General features: G+C 34.0%; 1 protein-coding gene across 2 annotated transcripts in view; it reads right to left on the bottom strand.

The window, feature by feature from the left end:
* ADAMTS19 (ADAM metallopeptidase with thrombospondin type 1 motif 19) overlaps window positions 1-21358 on the bottom strand; it is a 229458-nt gene that overhangs the window by 137917 nt on the left and 70183 nt on the right. For both annotated transcript variants that reach the window (XM_041764550.1, XM_041764551.1), the window contains one exon: window positions 21233-21276. In XM_041764550.1, coding sequence (XP_041620484.1) covers window positions 21233-21276 — 44 coding nt within the window. The remainder of the gene's footprint in view (window positions 1-21232; window positions 21277-21358) is intronic.

The following is a 21358-nucleotide window of genomic DNA, read 5'->3' on the forward strand; positions in this document are numbered from 1 at the left end:
ACAACTCTTCAGAACCATAAGGAGGACCTCAAGGTATTTTCTATATTAAGATGTTTTGTTTCCCAAGGATATATTCAGCACATTTTAATATTCATAGGGTTTAATGTACCATTAAAATACTTTCAAATATAAAAATTCCATAACTAAATGAAGCTTTAACAGTTAAAGATCTTGAGAAGTATTCTATGAACAATCACTTTTCATAATAATCCCTTAAGAATTATGTATCCAAGTCTTATCCCTGCAACATGTCGTGCCAGAATAGAAATATAAAGTCCCTGATTTATGTCCTGGCCAGAGCCTAATAAGAAATACACCAGCAGCCAAGAATTAAACAAGATAAGTTCAGCTTTGCTCTTATTGTAAACCACAGGAAAGATGTCATTTTCCTATCGGGAATTCATTTCTATTCAGAAATACATAGATCAAGCACCTGGGATGCTCATTACTGTGCTATGTGCTGAGGATACAGACAAGCATCCAGCAAGATCCTTGATCACAAAGAGATTAGAAGCAGAGGAAATGAATGCAAAGAATATTGAATTCCTCCAAAAGCATGCATGGTAGAGGGAGAGGCAGTCTAACAAGTCCGAAAGTGTAAATTAATCAGGGTTCTGAAAAATGGGTAGAATCTGAACAGGGATAAAGGAAAGTAAGGAAAACAAAGAAATAGTCTTCCATTTGGAAATTCTAAAATAATGCATTTGAACATACTAAGGTCTGCAAAAAATATCAGCTTTTCATCAGGGCCTCAGAAGAGTACATGTGTGAATTTAGAAGGGGAACTGTGAGGAGATGATGTTTTAAAAAGGCTTCCCAAGTGAATGAGTAAAGATATTTGGTAGGTGAAGTCTGGGTGGGATTTCAGTCTCTTCTGCTCTTTAGGCCCTACAGATTAGCTACTCTGTGCCAAGATACAACCTGCAGAAACCTTTGTGAATCCCCTGGTTGGAATGCCAAAAGCAAATCTAATGATTACATAATTTGTTTCTCTTTAATTTTTAAATTCATTTACAGTAACATTTATTTTTTATTGAACAGTCTTAAGAAATTTAACACTCACATTGATTCATTTAATCATTATCACCATCAGGAACCAGAAGAGGTCCACCACTCCCCAAAACTGTCTTGTACCTTCCCTTTATAGTTATATGATCGCTCATCTTTAAACAAGAGTGACCACTGGATCACTGACCTGATCATCATTATAGGTTTGTCTTTTAGACAATGTCATATAAGTGGATTCATAAGGCAAATAACCTTTTGAGACCAGATTCTTTCACTGAGCATAATGCTTTGTGAGTCCTCCTCGAATTACCAGATTGTTTAACCATTCGCCTCTTGAAGACCATTGGATTGTTTCCAGTTCTTGACGATGGTGAATAAAGTAGGTTTAAACATTCATGAATCGGTTTTGGGCAAAGTTTTATTTTTCTGAAGTAAATACCCAGAAATGGGATTGCTGGGTCATATGGTAAGTATATGTATATCTTTATAAGAAACTGCCAGATTGTTTTCCCAAGGAGTTGTAAAATTTTGCGCTGTCAGCAGTAGTGTACGAGGATTAAAGTTGATCCATATTATCCACAACACTTGATATTGTTAGTATTTTAAATTTTAGTCATAAAATGGGCATGTAGTGATATCCCATTGTGGATTTAATTTGCATATCCCTAATGACAAATGATGATGCCATCTTTGCAGTGTTTATTTGCTATCTATATATCCTTCTTGTGAAATATCATATCATGTCCTGCATATGTTTGAATTGTTTTCTTAGTGTTAAGCTTTGGGAGTTTTATATATATATATATATATATATATATATATATATATATATATATAAGTTCTGTATATAAGTTCTCGTGTCTGGATTTGTGATTTATGAAGACAGGTGGCCCTTGAACAATGCAACAATTAGGAGTGTTGATCCCTCCCAACACACACATAGTCAAAAATCCACATATTACTTTTAGGGCACCCTGGTGGCTCAGTCAGTTAAGTGTCAGACTCTTGGTTTCTACTCAGGTGGTTATCTCATGGGTCCTAGGAATGAGCCCCATGTCAGGCTCTGTGTTCAGTGGGGAGTCTGCTTGAAAATTCTCTCCCTCTGCTCCCTGCCACCCCCTTCCCACCACTCATGCACATGCACACAAGGACTCTCTCTCTCAAATAAATAAATAAATAAAATATTTTTTAAAAATCCACATAAAACTTCTGACTCCCCCAGAATTTAACTACTAAAAGCCCACTTACTGTTAAGTAGGAGTCTACTGATAACATAGTTAATTAACACCTAGTTTGCATGTTATATGTATTATGTTTTGTATAACCATAATAAAGTAAGCTAGAGGAAAGGTTATTAAGAAAATCACAAGAAACATGAAGTACATTCACACAGTTCAAACCCATGTTGTTCAAGGGTCAATTATATTTTCCCCTGGTCCATACTTGTATTTTACTTCTTTAATAAAGCAAAAGTATTTTGGTTTTATTGTTTTAATATCGATGAAACATAGTTCATCAACTTATAATTTAATGGATCATGCTTTTGGTATTTTTCTAAAAGCCCTTCACCTAATTCAAGGTCACAAAGATTTTTTCTTAGCTTTTCATCTAGGCTTTTATAGTTTTATATTTATATTAACAATCCATTTTGTATAAACATTTACAAAAGTTTCTTTATCTTATCAAAAAGGTAGGGATCCCTGGGTGGCTCAGCAGTTTAGCGCCTGCCTTTGGCCCAGGGCATGATCCTGGAGACCCAGGATCGAGTCCCATATTGGGCTCCCTGCATGGAGCCTGCTTCTCCCTCTGTTGTGTCTCTGCCTCTCTCTGTGTCTCTCATGAATAAATAAAATCTTTAAAAAAAAGTAAAATAACTTTATTATTCTTCATTATGCATAATGATGACCAATGTTTTCAAGACCATTTCTTGAAAGATCATTCTTTCTTTCTTTCTTTTTAAAGATTTTATTTATTTATTTTAGCGAGAGATAGAATGCAAGTGGGTGGAGGGGAACAAGGAGAGGGAGAGCGAAAGAATCCCAAGAGGAGTCCATGCTGAGTGTGGAGCCCAATGTGAAGTTTGATACCAGGACCCTGAGTCGAAATCAAGTGTCAGACACTTAACTGTCTGACCCACTCAGGCACTTCATTGGTTCCTTCCCTTTGTTTGATATGAATATGTTTCTTTTGTTTTGTTTGTTCCTCTTTTTCAGCTTATTTAGGCAGAAATTCAGATTGATCTAAGACCTTTCTTCTTCTTAATTAAAGCATTTAATTCTATAAATTTCCCTATAAACACTGTTTTACCTGCATCTCATAATTTGTATGCTGTCTTTTCATGGGGTTTTTTTTTTTTTCAGTTCAAGATCATCTCTAATTTTTTTTTGTAATTTCCTTTTTGACCCATAAAATATTTATAAATGTTATTTTACAAATATTTGGAGAATATTCCCTTTTTATTTTTCTATAGTTGACTTTTAGTTTAATTCCATTATGTTCCAGAACAGAATGTGTATCATTTAATTCTTTCAGGTTTGTAAAAGTTTGCTTTATGAATTAGAAAATATTCTCTCAGAAAATGTAACTTGAAAAGCACATATTTCTGCTCTTTTGGGTAGAGCAGTGCATACATGTTAGTTAATAGTGTCATTCAATTCTTTTACAAGAATGTTGTTTTTCTACTGACTACCCATTACTAAGAGAGATGTGTTGATAGCTCCAAATACAACTGTGCATTTGTCTATTTTCCTTTTTAGTTTTGTTGGTTTTCCTTTCATGAATTTTAAAGCTCTATTGGTAGGTGCTAAGATATTTAATATCATTATATCTTCTTACTGAATTGACCCTTTTATTATATAATGTTCCTCTTAGTTTTAAGTAATTTTCTTTGTTCTTAAATGTACATTTTGGCCATTTGAGTGTTTTTTAGTTTTTTTCATGGCAAATGTATTTCATATTTTTACTCTTGACCTACATGTCACATTTGAATTGAGTTTCTTACAGACAGCAAAGAATCAGGTCTTTGCTATTTTTCAATTTGATCTGAAAAAAAATTTTAATGGTGTATTTAGACTATTTTTATTTACTATTTTTATTTATTTTATTTATATGTATGTTGGGATTTAGGTCTACCATTTTGTTATTCATGTTTTATTGTTGATGTTGTTTGTGCCCTCTGTTCTTCTTTCCAGCCTTGATTTTGCCCTTTCGAACTAAAAGTTTTAAGAGGGAAGGCCTCAAGCTTTTTAGTATGCCATTTTAATTTATTTATTTTGTTTTCAATGACATCTTTCTATATATTTATTTAGTTGTTGCTTACTATAGGTTTTACATTATACATATTCAACTTTCAAACCACATCAAATGAAATGTGGAAAGTTTAACATCATGTAGGTCCTTTCACCTTCCTCCAAGGATGTGGAGTTGTCTTATGTATTACATTTAAATATGTCAAAAATGCCATCAGATGATGTTATAATTTTGCTATCAACTATCTAACATATTAACTAGTAATATAAAATACTCAAGAGGAAAGTATATTTGTCACTTCTCCATTTCTTTTGCTCTTTATTCCTGATGTTCTAGTTTCCATTAAATGTAATTTCCCTTCCATTAGAATTACTTACTTTGGCAATACTTTTAAAGATGCTCTTTTGGTTATGAATTCTCTTAGTTTTCCTTCATCCAAGAATTTTCTTATTTTATCTTTATCTGTGTTGACAATCCTTTCTTTCAGTAACTTAAAAATGGTGTGCCACCCAACCGGCTTTCATGGTTTGTTGTAACAAATCTGTTAGTAATATTATTGTTCTTCTATAACTAACAGTTTGTTGGTTGTGTCATTTTTTTCTTTCTCTTTAGTTTTTATTGTTTGATTGTGATATCTCTGGCTATGCATTTCTTCAGGTATGTCTTGTTTGGAGTTAACCTGGCCTCATATCTGATGATATAAATCTTTTGCCTAATTTGAGAAGTCTTCAGTCACATTCTTCTCTTTCTGTTTCCTTCTGGGATCCATGATGACTACTTGTGATATTTCCCACAGATTCCTAAGACTAGGATCCATGATGACTACTTGTGATATTTCCCACAGATTCCTAAGACTGTCTTCATATTTTTTCCCAATCTTTACTTTCTGGTGTTCAGATTGGATCATTTATTCTGATTTATCATTACGTTCAAAAACTCTTTTCTTTTCATCTTGATTCTACTACTCTGTACATGCAGAGAAATTCTTATTTTGGCTATTCTTTTTAAATTCAAATATTTCCATTTTGGTTTTTGTTATATATTCTATTTATTTCCTGAGACTTTCTATCTTTTCATTCATTTCAAAAATATGTACCCTTACTTTTTAGAATATCTTTATAATAGATATTCTAGTCTTTGTCATATAATTCCAAAATCTGTACCACCTCATAGTATGTGTTGAGTGTCTTTTCTCATGTAAATTGAGATTTTCCAATTCCTTTATAGATGGTATAATTTGGGGTTGTATCTTGGACACTTCTTTTTAAGATTTTATTTATTTATTCATGAGAGACACACAAAGAGAGGCAGAGACATAGGCAGAGGAAAAGCAGGCTCCCTGTGGGAAGCCTGATGTGGGACTCCATCCCAGGATCCTGGGATCATGACCTGAGCATTAGGCAAATGTTTTAACCCTCAGCCACTCAGGTGCCCCTATCTTGGACATTTTTAATACTATATGGTGAAACTCTCAGTCTTATTTAAATATTATGAAGAATGTTGACACTTCAAAATTCTTTAGCATAAAGCCAAAAGTTTCAAAATTCCAAGGCTCTGTAGGCTTTGGCTTAATTGTCAAATTTCCATCGTCAATTGTCAAAGCCTTTTATACTCCCATCCTCTATGTTTATCATCTAGGGATCAGGCTGGGAATTCAGTGGCTCAGTAGCTTACTAGCTCATTTTGCTAAGAAATTTTATAGTCATGTTCACACATGCAAAGCTGAGGTGACCAAGAGCAGTTGATAAGCAACTGTATGAGATTACTTTCCCTAACTCTTCCCTTTCCATTAAATCCTTTGTCCCTTCCGTGTTCTTACCGTTCTCATTTCAGTAATGCTGCCAGAAAGTCTGTGGCTTAGGTACCCCACTCTATAGTGCACTTTTCTGTCTGTGTCTAAGTTTGAGCAATAAAAGGGCTGGAACAGAAAGAAATGAGGTTCACCTTTCCCTCTTAAAATAAAAGCTCTATAGACCAGAGAAGAAGATTCATCTCCGATTTTTATGATTCCTCTTACTGACACTGTTGCTATCCCCACTGCCACTATGAAAGGATTGCTTGGTAGATGGGGCAGGAAAGAATGCAGAGGTGTTTTTTTTTGGGGGGGGGGCAAATTTCCTCCACTTTCTCTAAGCATTAGGAGACCTTCCTGGCCCTTGATGCAAACCAAAGGAATTTCTTAGCTCCCTCTCTTGCTATACACACCCTAATGACCACTTCCAAGTCAGGGCTGTTTTGAGTCCAGATGAGAGACAGAAAAATAAACTTACCACTAGTTTGGTGGTACTTCAAATTCTTGCCTCATTCTTCATATGCACACTATTATTTACTTTTTAAAATCCTCAAATTGTTGTTCCATTCTTCCACATAAAATATATTCAGTGAAAGAGTGGAGTATGTTGACTCCAGCTTACCCTAAATTAGATACTTCCCTTCAAAAAACCCAGTCAGAACTAGTGTCTTGTAATTTAAAGAAAATTACCTATGGAATTGTATTATTTCTACAATGCAAATGAAGCATCTCCATAATCTCAATTTTCTCTAGTCATTACCATTTTCAACCAGTTAAGAACCAGAATTGGAAAGACTATGGCACATGCAAAGCAAAAGATGTGCTGCACCATCAGATTATTTAGGTATTAAAGACACAAATCATCCTAATATCTCGAAAAGGATTTTCTTCTGTATAGGCTTACACATTTGCTGCATTTTTATCATATAATAATTGACAATATTCAATATAATAGAACTGACCTACTAAAAATTACATTAATATTATATAGATTACATTGATATTATTCCATACTAATAATTAAACAATACTTATAATTAATAATTAAATACTAATAATTAAACAAAGAAAAAATGATTTATAAACTCAATTTGCTTCAATCATCTTACTAGAAGAAAAATAAATGATATAGAAAAATTCTGAGATCAAGACAGAATCTTCTGATCATGAAATTTTTAAAATTTGGTGACTTCATTTAAAAAAATACTAAGGCTTTTAGATACTTCAGAGATGTATATCAATACACTTATGCTTAAAAGCCATGATGATATAAATGTAGAGACAAAGGATGTCTCACAGTAAAGGAAGACAAATGGGAAATGCTTTTTAGTTACCCAGCCAAGAATAACAAAAGGAAAGAAAAAAAGGAAAATATTTAAAAGAATGTGTAAATAGTTTCATATTATTCACCACTCTGTCTCAAGCCCCTAACACCTAATATGCTTTTAGGCACAGAGCAGGTACTCCAAAATAGTGGGAAAAAATTTGATAAGTGATAAACAACAAAGAGAAGGAAACAAAGTAAGTCAAAAGAAGATAATCTGAAATGAAAGAACCAAGAAAAATTGAGGAAGAAGGACAAATAAAGAAACATAGTTCCTATTATCTTCTAAGTCTGATTCCAAGACTTTCAGATATCAGAATTTAGAACACAATGAAAATTATCACTCTTTTTCTCTCTGATATATCTGACACTCCGACCAGAACGCTCTGTGGCCATCTGGATTGAAGGAAAGCAATATTGAGAGAAATGGTATAAAACCAGCTTCCAAAACTTGCAGCAAATGCTCTTCTGTTGATTCCCAGTAAGTTTAATTGTTGTGATTGGGGAATTAAGTGATAAAATATCTAAGTTACAGAAATAATTATTATAGCTTAATACTTCTGAATTAAGTACTTTAAATGTATAATTTACAATTCTGAATAATATGCAAAAGTTTGAAATATGTTTATAATAATAGAATAACTTTACAGTTACTTTGCCTGGGCATCATCTTATTTTACACTTTTGTTCAAGCATTATTATTACTTATGCCTTCTTTAACTTTTCAAAGTGTCTTAATGTAAATTATAGGTTATGTGAAAATCTTATCAGCATATGAATGTCACTGGTCTTTTTGTTTCAAAGCTAGAGTCGTCTAATATGACTCCTTGGGTTTTCCTATTTTCTTCGCCAGAAGCCCAAACTTTGTATTTTCATATATTATGGCCAGCTACCACCCAACTGACCTCCTTTGACACTCAGTTTCCCTTATCCCTTTCCTTGCAGCTCCACAGGGCAAGGGTTCAGACCCGTTTCAATTTAGTATGCTTTTGTTCATTACTGATGCAACAATGGAGAAAAAAATTAAATGTAAAGAAATTGCAAAGATTGTAGGTTGTAGCAAATTCCTTGCATAAAATCCTTTCACTGGGTGGCTCAGCTGGTTAGGCGTCTGCCTTTGACTCCGGTCATAATCCCAGGGTCCTGGGATGGAGCCCCAGGTCAGGCTCCCTGCTCCATGGGGAGCCTGCTTCTCTCTTTCTGCCGGCAACTCCCCAAGCTTGTATACACTCTCTGTCAAATAAATAAATAAAATCTTTTAGAGAAATCCTTTCACTGTTCTACTGTCTTATCAGGTATGGTAAATGGAAATCTCTTCGAATGTCTCCCTTTTTATTTCTTAACACACATTTTCTTTTGTCTTACTCTGCTTTCAGAGGGCCATGCACAATACTTTCATCTAAGATGACTTTATTTTCTTCCAGTATATAAACCCCCAAAGTATAATGTATAATTATATGCAGTCTTTAGTCTGACAGTTAATTTTTTCTAACTGCATAGCAAATTACTATAAATGTGGTGGCTTCAAATAACACCCACTTATTATTGTACAATCCTGTAGGTCAAAAGTCTGGGATGGCTTAACTGAGTTTTCTGCTCAGGGTCTCACGGGTCCAGGTGTCATCCAGGCTGGACTCTTATCTCATGTCTGGAGAAATACCAGCTTCCATATTCATTTAGATTGTTGGTCAATTCAGTCCTTTGCCTCTGCTTTAAAAGGTGAATAGAGTTAGATCTCCAAATCTTAAGGTAAACAGAGGGACTGTACTTATATCTGTGAAATCCCTTCACAGCAGTACCTAGATCAATGTTTGAGCAATCAGCAGACAGAAATCTTAGGAGTGTCATCTTTAGAATTCTGTCTACCATACCGAATATATTCTATTTGCATTTCTGAGAACATTCATATTAAACACTGAGCAATAATTTATAACAACAAATCTCATGATAAATCTGGGTATCTCAAAGCTGGATCTAGGTTATATAAAATTATACACATTTAAGGCAATGCATATGTCTAAAAGGTTTAATAATCTCTTTTGCAAAAGCATATGTCCCACTAGACTGAGTGAGCAAGAGCCTCCACAGTCATCATTGAATCTATTGAGGCCTTATAATGGGACTTTGAAGATGGTGAATACTCAAACGGTGTATTTGAATTCCCTTGAAGACTTAATTACATTACTAATTCGCTTAGAAAGTAAGATTCATATAGGAAAAAAGGTAACTTCATTCTTTGCTTCATTAAAGAAGTTCACATTTCAAAATCCTGAATATGAAATCAGCATGATTTTTTGGTAGAAGAAATATAGTTCTAACCAAAAGGATATTAAAAGAGAGAGATTGAGCTTAGTAATTTTTCCATATTTCCAGTCTCCAAAATTGTCTGTGCTTTAGGTGCCATAATGCAAAAGAAAATGGACAACAGTTATTTAATGAAAATTAAGCTACTTAAAAAAAACTGGCTTGACCTCTTCTTCTCACCCAATAAAAATGATTACTTCTGCTGAAATGTGGTTTGGAGAATGTACTGGTGTTTGGAAAGGGAAGTGTCTGGAGATTCTCACTTGTACAGTGTCAACATAAAAGGGTTATTTAAGTATGTTTTAGTCTCTGAATATGTTTCTTCTTGGCAGTTGCTTTCTAGGTGGTCTGTATGCCTGATCATTTGCAAGTACGCAAAATCAGAATTATTCAGAAATGTGCAGAAGAATAAACCATCATTCCAATATGCCAGAAGATAGAACAAGAAAGTTTATTAATAATACAGAAGCATCTAAGTCTTACCAACAGAATGAAGGGAGGAGCAAAGAATCCCATAATGGAAAATCTGGTAATTAAGGAAGCACAACCCCTTTCCTGAACAAGAGCTACAAAAATATTCACCACTAAAAAATCATACTGACCAACATGTACCTTTGCCAGCTCTATTTACCAATTTTCTATACTTTAAAGACCTTAGGAGGTTTCATCACACACACACACACACACACACACACACACACGACCACTGACTTATCACTATTGATTTTTAATCATTGCCAAGTTATAGCAGAATTTCTCCAAGAGTGCTCTGCAGAATCCTGGGCTTCTACAAAATATTTTCTAAGACCTTTTCAAGAGGTCCACAAGGTCAAAACCATCCATATTTGTCCTGATGGGGCAAAAGCCATGGCAGGTACAATAGCCTAGCACAAATGAGGGTAGGGGGAGCAAACTGGGCTGCCAGTCATTTTATTTTTCACTAATACTCACTTCCAATGGGCAAAAATGACAATTTTCCTTTAAAATGTCCTAGATGAAGCCAATGAACATCACTAAAAAGCGCAGTACTCATCCATTTTCACACTATCTATCTTTGTGTGGTCATTATTTTCTTCAAACACTTCAACCAAAATAACAAATAGCAGAACCTTATATACAAAAGCACATATAAGATCCCTGCTGCCTTTGACAAGCCAGATACAAAGATGTTTGCAAATATATAAAAGCCACGTATTCTCAGTATTGTTTGTTTTGAATAATGTAGTGAATTTTTATAAAATGCATGTTCTTTATGCTTACCTTTGATGAGCTTATTACTGTTCATTTTAAATGACTTAAAATATTTTTGAGAATTTCGTGGCTTTAATTTCTAATAATGGTGACTAATGACAAATATTACTGACATAAATAAAGCCTTTTGGGATCTTCACTAATTCTCAACAGTATAAAAGGATGCTAAGACCAAAAAGTTTGAGAATAACTGGTTTATAGCATATACACAACTTAAATACCTACAGAGAAGCTCTAAAATTATTTTTTAAAAACTTGTAGGAGTCATCATGATTATTAACACCAAATCTCCAAATGTCTAAAACATTCAGAGCACATGTGAATGTTGACAAAGTGAATTGTGTGACTAAATGAAGCTATGGTGTGTAAAAAAAATATATATAACAATGCTTTAAAAGTTTTTCTGGACTTCAATTTCTGGCAGCAAGACAATGTTGTTTACAACTCTATACAGATAAATGCTGAATTAAAAAATAACAAAAATCCCTTAAATTCAAAGCTGAGTATATAAAAAAGGGAAATTCCCCCACAGGCCTAAAGAAAAAAAAGGAAGATGGGGAGTTCTGAGCCAGCACTAATGTGCTAGCAGCCTCTGGGAGTTTGCCAAACTCAAATCCAAAGGTGTTCAGCATAAGTCATGACAATGAGACAAAAAGAGAGACTGCTCAAAGTAAGGCCTTGGAACTGAAATTTCTACATAACATTATCTCAATATAAAGTGAGAAGGAGGGGGTATCATTTTTCTTTCCTTCAATGCAATGAAAGAGTAGTTTAGAAAAACAACTGTTCCCTGGCAAAAGGAAATGGTATAAAAACTTGTCTACTTTGACCTAGACCATGTTTTTAAAAAAGGCCTCCCCTGAGAATATTCAGAGTTGCCATATCTAATTTGCATTACCTGTAATAATGAATAATTTACATTATTCAAGGAATGCTAACTCACAAAATTCACTTAAATATCCCTAAGGCATATGTGAATTTTTTTTTCCTTTTTAGATGGAGGAAGAGAGGTGGGGAGACAGAAGATAAGAAAGATTCTTAAGTAGGTTCTAAGCTCAGCACGGCTCTAAGCTCCCACAAACCCAAGACCATGACCTGAGCTGAAATCAAGAGTCAGACGGTCAAACAGAGCCATCCAGATTCCACTATGAATAGAACTTTTATCTTGACAAAGGTATATCTTTTCCAGGTCATAGAGCATTCCCACAGATAAAAGAAATAAAGGAATAACTCAAATGGATAATTACATAACTGAGTGACAAGTCACCAAAAAGATTTAACAAAACAAATAGGACTAGAACCACAAAAACGTCAATAACAGAATTATTAGCTATGTCAATGTTCAAAAGTATACTTTTAATAATTTAGACCTAAAAGAAGAGATTGAACATATGAGGAAGGATCAATATATTATCAAATGCCATAGCAGAGAGAGAAAAAATCCAAATGAGTGTTTAGAAATAAAAAAGCTATTGAAATAAAAAATCCTTCATAGCCAAACACATGACATTATTAAGAAATGCATGATGAGGGGTGCCTGGGTGGTTCAGTGTCCAACTCTTGGTTTCAGCTCAGGTCAACATCTCAGGGTGCATGCTCCACGGGGAGTCTGCGTGAGATTCTCTCCCTCTGCCCCTCTGCCCCATGTATGCGCTATCTCTAAAATAAATAAGTAAATCTTTAAGAAAAAAAAAAAGAAATGTATGAAGAAAATAGACAATTAGTATAAACCAAGAAACACAGACAAAAAAGTTACCTAGAACATAGCACACAAAGACAAAGATGTAGGTATGAAAACAGAAGAGATATATGGAAATCAGAACAAGAAGCTGCAACATGATTTTATTAGGATTTTCAGAAAGAATGGAAGATTTTTGTTCTGATTTTAAAAAGTGCACCTGATAATATCAGACTTTTTTTTTAAATCACTCTCATTGGTAGAAATCTCCCTGTAATCCGAATGTATATCTTCTTGCTACTAATGGGTTTAACACCTCTTTTCTTTCTTTTCTTTCTTTTTCTTTTTTCTTCCTTCCTTCCATCCCTCTTTCCTTCCTCTCTTCCTCCCTCCCTTCCTCTTTCTCTGTCTCTATCTCTCTTTTTTAATTCACACTTGATATATTCTGCTCTATAGATAGCTGTTAGAGTCTTTGGTTCTACATGGAATATCTACTGTAGTTTGTTTCTTATTCATAGATTTATAGATATTATTTTTATATTGTGTTCTAATTATTATCAGTTATGTGTGTTACAAATACTATACATCACTAATTTCAAGAATCACTATATATCACTAATTCTAAGATTCACATTGTGATTTGCCTTACAATTGATAATGTCTTACAATCAAGAATTTATTGTATTGGGTTTTTTTTCCTCTTCACTGGTACATTATATAATAGTAAATCTTAAAATCAAGGACAATAAAGGCACCTCAAAATCCATGAAATATGGTATCTTGTACCTCAGAGAAGCCTATTTTTTCCCCTGGTATTAGGATTTCTTTTGAGACACAGAAATTTCAAATATAAATACAGTTGAATTTATCAAGCATTTCTGTTATAATTAGAATTTTTGTGTCATTTAAAAAAATTGTCTCTACCACAAAAAATATAAAATTAATTTTCTATATTTTCTCTAATTTTTCAAAAATGTAAACCATGTGATTCATTTTAACTTGTCTCTATGTGAATAAATGTCTTAACATCATGTGTCCTGCTCTCAGTGTTCTGCTTTGTCACTTTCCCAAAAATGTGCAATAGCCTTATCCTATGTATCACATACTACACTTGACATGTGATAGAGCAGATTCCCCTTCCATATTTTTTCTCCTGTCAAGTTTCCTACAATACTCCTTTTAGAATTTTTATGCAAATACATTCTATCAATATGTCAATTTGAGGGAACAGCCATTCAGTTCACCTTTAGTCTTTCAGAACATGAGTACAGTTTAGATCTTCATTGAGGTATGCCTTCTTGATTGAATTATAAAATAGGTCAATAATTTTCTCCATATGTTCTATGCATCTTGTTATTAGATGTATTCCAAAGAATTTTATTTTTCCATATATTTAATAGTATTTTTGAATTGAATGCCTTACTGGCAAATGCTGGTATATAAAATACAAATAGTTAACTGAATATTGCTTTAATATCTAACCACCTCATTCTCCTGTTAATTTTAATAATTTAATTCCATATTCTTTGTTTTTTTTTTTTTAAATGGAGATAATAATAACATTCACTTCATTTTAAGGCCTCAAATTTCCAGTACATTTTTGAATAGAAACAGTGATAACAAAATCTTCTTGTTTCGGATTTTGAAAGGAATGCTTTTAAAGCTTCACTATTTTTTAAAAGATATTTATGCATTTTGTGTAAATATCTTTAACTGGGTTAATACAGTTTCTACTTTGTACTCTTTTGCCAAGAGTCTTTACTATGAATGTGTTTTGAGTTGTATGAAGGACATTTTCTTTATCCATTCTGATGATCATATGGTTTTTATATTTAATTGTATTACACAGTTACATTTTAAGATTTTCTAATGTTAAACTACCGCTGTATTTCTGGAATAAATCTCAAATAAAGTACCCCTACTTGATTATTTAAGAATACCTTGTGAGATGATATCTGCTAATTTTTTTTCCTGCTTTTTGATTTAGAATTTTTTCATTTCTTTCCTGAGTAAGAAGAGTTTATTGTTTTTCATTCTCACACTGTCCTCTTTAGGATTTCATAAAACATTTATTTTTTTATTTATTTATTTTTAAATCTGTGATTTGTATATTCACATGCCTACTTTATTTTATTTTATTTTTTTATTTTTTATTTATGATAGTCACAGAGAGAGAGAGAGGCAGAGACACAGGCGGAGGGAGAAGCAGGCTCCATGCACCGGGAGCCTGACGTGGGATTCGATCCCGGGTCTCCAGGATCGCGCCCTGGGCCAAAGGCAGGCGCCAAACCGCTGCGCCACCCAGGGATCCCTCATAAAACATTTATATAGGGTTTTAATCTTTTTATATTCTCTGAAATAGTGTATATAATATGGGAATGGTCTATTCTTCGTACTTTTAGTAGAAATGATCTGTAAAATCATCAGTGCTTGGTATTTTCTTGGAAATATTTTAAAGAATTGATTACATTTCTTTCACTGTTCATAGATAATAGAGACTGTTTTTTTAGTCTAGTCTCAGCTAGAAGTGGTCAATTATCGTTAATCATGTTTGTTAGCATAGCCCTAGTTTGTTGTTCTTTACATCTATTTATGTATCATGATACAAATTTCAATTTTTAATCTAATTCAAAAATCACTACCAGTTCTTAAATAAACTATAGGGTGAGGATTGTTGACCTCACAGTCTAAAGATTTGAGAGCACCATATTTCTGGATTCATTCTGTATAAGTCATGGGAGGGGGGAATGAGTTATTAGAAAGTATACTGTTTTTCTACGACTGCTGTAACATGTTACCACAAATGTAGTGGCTTACAATACCCAAGTTTACCATCTTACAAGTCTCTACATTAGAAGCTTGACCCAGATCTCACTGGCTAACATCAAGGTATCACAAGGCTGTCCATGCACCCTTCTAGAGGCTCTAGGGGAGAGTCCATCTCCTTTTTCCAGATGCTGGGGGTTGCTGATGTTTCACTTGTGGCCCTATTCCTCCACCTTCAAAAGCAGGAATGATGAGCTGAAACCTCACATTACATCTCCCTAGGCCTTTCTTCAGTAATCATATCTTCCTCTGATTCAGCTTTTCTGCCTTCCTCTTCTGCTTTTAAAGATCCTTGCAATTACATTGCCATAGCAAGACAGGCCAAGATAAGCTCCCTATTTTAAGGTCAGTTGATGACCGCTTTAATTCCACCTATGGAATTAATTTCATGGAATTAAATGAAACCTTCATTTCCCTAAGTTATATAACCTAACATATTCCCGGGTCCCAGGGACTGGAATATGTACATTTTTGGGGATCATTATGCTGTCTGCCACAGAAACTAAGGCAATTTCACTAGCAACACCAGAGAACAGTTGCCATTTGCATCCAGATTTGTACATTATTTTTCTGGAAATTTGAGGATACCACAGTGTTTACCCAAACTAAGATTCAAAAACTCTGAATTACATTGGCACAATTTTAATATGTCTCTGGTTACAAAATTAATCTCAATTTCAGGAATGTTAAAAGGTGGACATACATATGTTTCAGAATTGATATTCTGTTGATAAAAAACATTTAATAGGATTTTTTTCTTCCAGTATCTATATACCTACCCACCAATCTACCAACTATCCATGTGACAAAGACAACAGGAAACAGTGATGGAGGAAATGGTAAAACAATTTTTACTTTTTACCCTCTAAACACCTCTCCAAATACAAGCTTAATAAATATGTACAATTTACCAAATGAAGCATTTATTTATAATATCCCACAACACTGATAAAGCCTAACACATTTAAGATGCAAGTATCTTTTGCATCAGCAAATGAGGAAAATATCCTATTGCTGCAAAGTTAAAATGGTGACAAATAAGTTATTTACAAGCTTATATTTGCCATTTCTTTATATTTTTTAATTAAGGCAATTTTATTCTATAACTTCATTCAAACTTATTTGCCTCACCTTTAGTCTTCTAGCTGTATTGTCCCCTATTAGACGAACATATCACATTACAGACAAAAGCTGATTCATTATCCTAAGATCTGAGGCAAAGGCCAGTAGCACCACTTACTAACAGTGATGCTGGGCAAATGTGTAACCTCTTAGCAGGGAATAAAAGATGTGATAGAACCTAGTACACGCTGAATAACAATTCTAAATGAGCCGCCTTTAGGGAAACAAAAGCAAAATGAACTACTGGGGCTTCATCAAGATAAAAAGCAAAGGAAACAGTCAACAAAACTAAAAGGCAACCTACAGAATGGGAGAAGATATTTGCAAATGACATATCAGATAAAGGGCTATTATCTGAGATCTATAAAGAACTTACCAAACTCAACACCCAGAACACAAACAATCCAGTCAAGAAATGGGCAGAAGACATGAACAGACATTTCCACAAAGAAGACATACAAATGGCCAGTAATCACATAAAAAAATGCAGCATATCACTTGTCATCAGGGAAATACAAATCAAAACCACAATGAGATACCACTTGACACCAGTCAGAATGGCTAAAATTAACAAGACAGGAAACAACAAATGTTTGCAAGGATGTGAAGAAAAGGGAACCCTCTCACACTGATGGTGGGAATGCAAGCTGGTACAGTCACTCTGGAAAACAGTGTGGAGGTTCCTCAAGAAGTTAAAAATAGAATTACCCTATGACTCAGCAATTACACTATTTACCCCAAAGGTACAGATGTAGTGAAATGAAGGGGCACCTGCACCCCAATGTTCATAGCAGCAACATCCACAATAGTTAAACTGTGAAAGGAGCCAAGAGCCTTCTGACAGATGAATGGATGAAGAAGATACAGTACATATACATACATACATATGTGTATACACAAACACACATATATAATGGAATATTACTCAGCCAACAGAAAGGATGATGCCTACCATTTACATTGACTAGAGGGTATTATGCTAAGTGAAATAAGTCAATGAGAAAGACAATCATAGAGTTTCACTCATATACAGAATATAAGGAATAGTGAAAGGGACCATAAGGAAAAGAGGGGAAACTTAACAGAGAAAAATCAGAGAGGAAGACAAGCATGAGAGACTCTTAATTCTGGGAAACAAACTGAGGGGTGCTGAAGGGGAGGCAGGTAGGAGGATGGGTAACTGGGTGATGGCATTAAGGAGGGTATGTGATGTGATGAGCACTGGGCATTATAGACAACTGATGAATTATCGAAAACTATATCTGAAACTGATAATGTACTACAAGCTGGCAAATTGAATTTAACTTTAAAAAAAAAAAGAGCCACCTTTGCAAATGCTAGAGTTTCACAACATTCAGTAAGGGCAATAATATAGCTTCTATGGCAAAAGTGAGAAGTCCAAACTTTCAATGTGTTAAATAAGCCCACATTTGTGTAGATGATAAACAGCTGAAGTAGGATTTAAAGCTGGGTGTCTGACTTCAAAATCCATATTCTGTTTTATTTCAGTGTTTTATTCACCTATAAAGTAATAATGATAATAAAACTAGAGGGTTTGGATTTCGAAGAATTGAATGATATAATGTTCATTAATGTGTTGCTCAAATTAACAATGTATAGCCTAAGTCTAACCATTGTTTTTAAACACAGGCACTCCTCCTCATGTATAATTCAAGTTAATACCAAAAATTCAAAGCTTTTAACAGCTCTTTCCTCTCTCACTCTATCTACTAGGAGACATAGAGGAAATTGTCATTAAAGTCATCATTTATGCCTATATTATCCAAACTAATAAATACAAAATTCATTTTCCTTTCTCCTTCCTCTCTTGAAAAATTTTCATCATATAGTATCCAAAGTGAAATGGGCTGTCTTCACATCAGTAATAGATAGAAGAGGCAAGAAGGTAATCACTGATGTAAGAAAAGCATATGACAGGGGCGCCTGGGTGGCTCAGGTGGTTAAGCAACTGACTCTTGATTTCAGCTCCAGTCATGATCTTGGCATCATGATCAAAAGCTCCACGTTAGGCTCCACACTGGGCTTGGAGCCTACTTAGGATTCTCTCTCTCCCTCTGCCCCTTCCTCCCTCTCACTCCCACCCCTGCTTGTATCTCTTTCTCTCTCTCTCTCTAAAAAACAAAAACATTTGACATTTGACAAAAATACAACCCATAGTATAACATAAGGAGATTTTAAAATGTGTGTCAATAAACATTTATTGATAAACCCAAATTTCTCTTGTTTTATGATACTAGAGATTGAGAGCTGTTAAGAGGACCTGCAAGCCACACACATTTGTTTAACTTTGGGAACAATTCACTACCGGGTTTACCTGCTTTCTCTTAATAAGAGCAGAAATTATTAATATTGCCCTATACTCTTCTTCCCTTATAAATGACTATATGAGTATCAGGGAAATTTTATGTCTTATGCTGCCAGTTACAGAAACAAAAATCTTACATTGGCTTAAATAATAAAGATATTTATTTGTTCACAATTTGGAAGCCCAGAGGTTAGACTGGGCCCCTGGATGAAGAATGCATCAAGAATTGACATTGTTGCATCAACTGACATTGTTGCGACCTCAAGAATCTGAGTACTCAGAAATAAAAAGAGATCTCAGGAAGGGCACTGGACTTTCCACATCCTATGTTATAATATTTAAAGCCAGTCTCTACCAAGCTCTTAAAGGACAGATTGAATAGAAAGAGGGAGTGATTATACTGCTTTCCTGATGAACCGTATGTACTCTGATTGTCCAAACACATCAAGGTACTTCATTATTCAAATGTGCTTTAAACCAGAAAGTAAGTTTCATAAATAATATATATCATGAATATGTATGTTATTTTTAAATAGCAGATTTAGCAAGATGTGAAACATAGACATAATCAAAAAGAAATTGATTTGACTCATGTTAGCAGTTGCTTCCTTAGGCTGTGTGTCCAGGCTATAAAGAGGTGATTAGTATGCATAATTATGGGAGAGACCGCCCCAGGTGCTGATTCCTCTCAGGTATTTGAATGAGGCGAGAAGGGCCTCATTATTAAAGAAGCTTCAGAGGCAATATTGTTTAAATGGAGAAAAGGTAATTGTCTTGATACAGGCTTCATTGGTAATTAAAAGCTTCTGTGGTGAGGTTGATTAAAACTGTACATTGAGATTTAATTTCTGGAGATTCAGACAAGAAGAAGAAGAAAAAAAACCTGCAGGAAGCAGGAAAGTGAGGTAACATTAGGAATATCATCCCTAAATCAAGTCAGCTTTTCCTTAGGTATCCAGATCTTTTTATGCTATGGCCCCTTCTGAACCAAATATTCCTTTGATTTCATCATTAACTACTTAACAGTATTATAACTATTTTCCAATTACTATCTCAGATTTTAATTATCCAAGGTTAATGAGAACTTCAGATAATGGAATTAGAATTTTTTTTAAATACCTGTACCCCTTTATTCTTCTTTTGCACTTTTTAGGTTGTTCATCTTACAAAGACATATGACATGTCAAAAAGGGTTAAGTTAAAATATACCCTACCTACAGAAATAGATGACACATGATATGTCAAAACCAGACTATGACTCCTAACTATACCTTACCATTAATGCCTTATTATATGTATACAGCTACATGACCTAACACTAATATATGTATATAGTAAAATTAATATATGGTTATATATAGATATATATGGATAAGTAAATTATATAGATGCATTTATATTAGCATATACATAGCCGTTCTCTCAAAATTAAGAGCTGCTGTTTCATAAATTCTACTGGCTGTGTGGTTATGTTTTGGGAATTAAATATCCAGGACAAAATATAGAAAATGTACTATTTGATACACTGAAAATCCTCATTCGTTGGGGGAAATGAGATGGAGTTTCCTTGATACAGTGTGCAAAGAACTTCAAGCATACATAACTCAAAAACAAACAAATAAACCAACCATTAGCCTGAAAAAGGTCATTCACATTGACATTAACACATTTTGCCTTGGTTTAGCAAAAATAATAGAATTTTGCTGAACCCATGTGTACATCTTTGTGATGGTAAGAAAAAAAGAACTCATGGTATTCTTTTTTTGTTTGTTTGTTTGTTTTTTTTGTTTTTTTTATGATAGTCAGAGAGAGAGAGAGAGAGAGAGGCAGAGACACAGGCAGAGGGAGAAGCAGGCTCCATGCACCGGGAGCCCGATGTGGGATTCGATCCCGGATCTCCAGGATCGCGCCCTGGGCCAAAGGCAGGCGCCAAACCGCTGCGCCACCCAGGGATCCCGAACTCATGGTATTCTTAAAGCATTGTTTTAAAATTTTTCTCCAGTATATATGTATATATATATATATATATATATATATATATATACATATATATATATACACACACACACACACACACATATATATACACTGTGTATATATATATATACACACATATATACACAGAGTATATATGTGTGTATATATATATATATATATGTCTTTAGGGTGTTTCATTAATAATTAAAATATTGACAAATGATTAAACACATAGGTTGGAAATACATACCTCCAACATTCTAAAAACATTCCATTAAAACCAGCACTCTCATATCATTTCCTATACTTCAACAAATGATGTGTTAAATGTGCCCAGAACTCCACTAAAGTATAAAAATTTTTATACACACTTACCAACAGTATCACATGGTTCATCTTTGTGAACACAGAAATCTTTCCTAGAAAGGAAACAGAAAATGGACGTAAAAATAAACTTTTCCACAGTCAATAGAGATTATGACTCATTTTTGAGTTACGTGA

The sequence above is a fragment of the Vulpes lagopus genome, chromosome 7 (genome assembly GCF_018345385.1).
Source record: "Vulpes lagopus strain Blue_001 chromosome 7, ASM1834538v1, whole genome shotgun sequence".
In the NCBI taxonomy this organism is placed as follows: Eukaryota; Metazoa; Chordata; class Mammalia; order Carnivora; family Canidae; genus Vulpes; species Vulpes lagopus.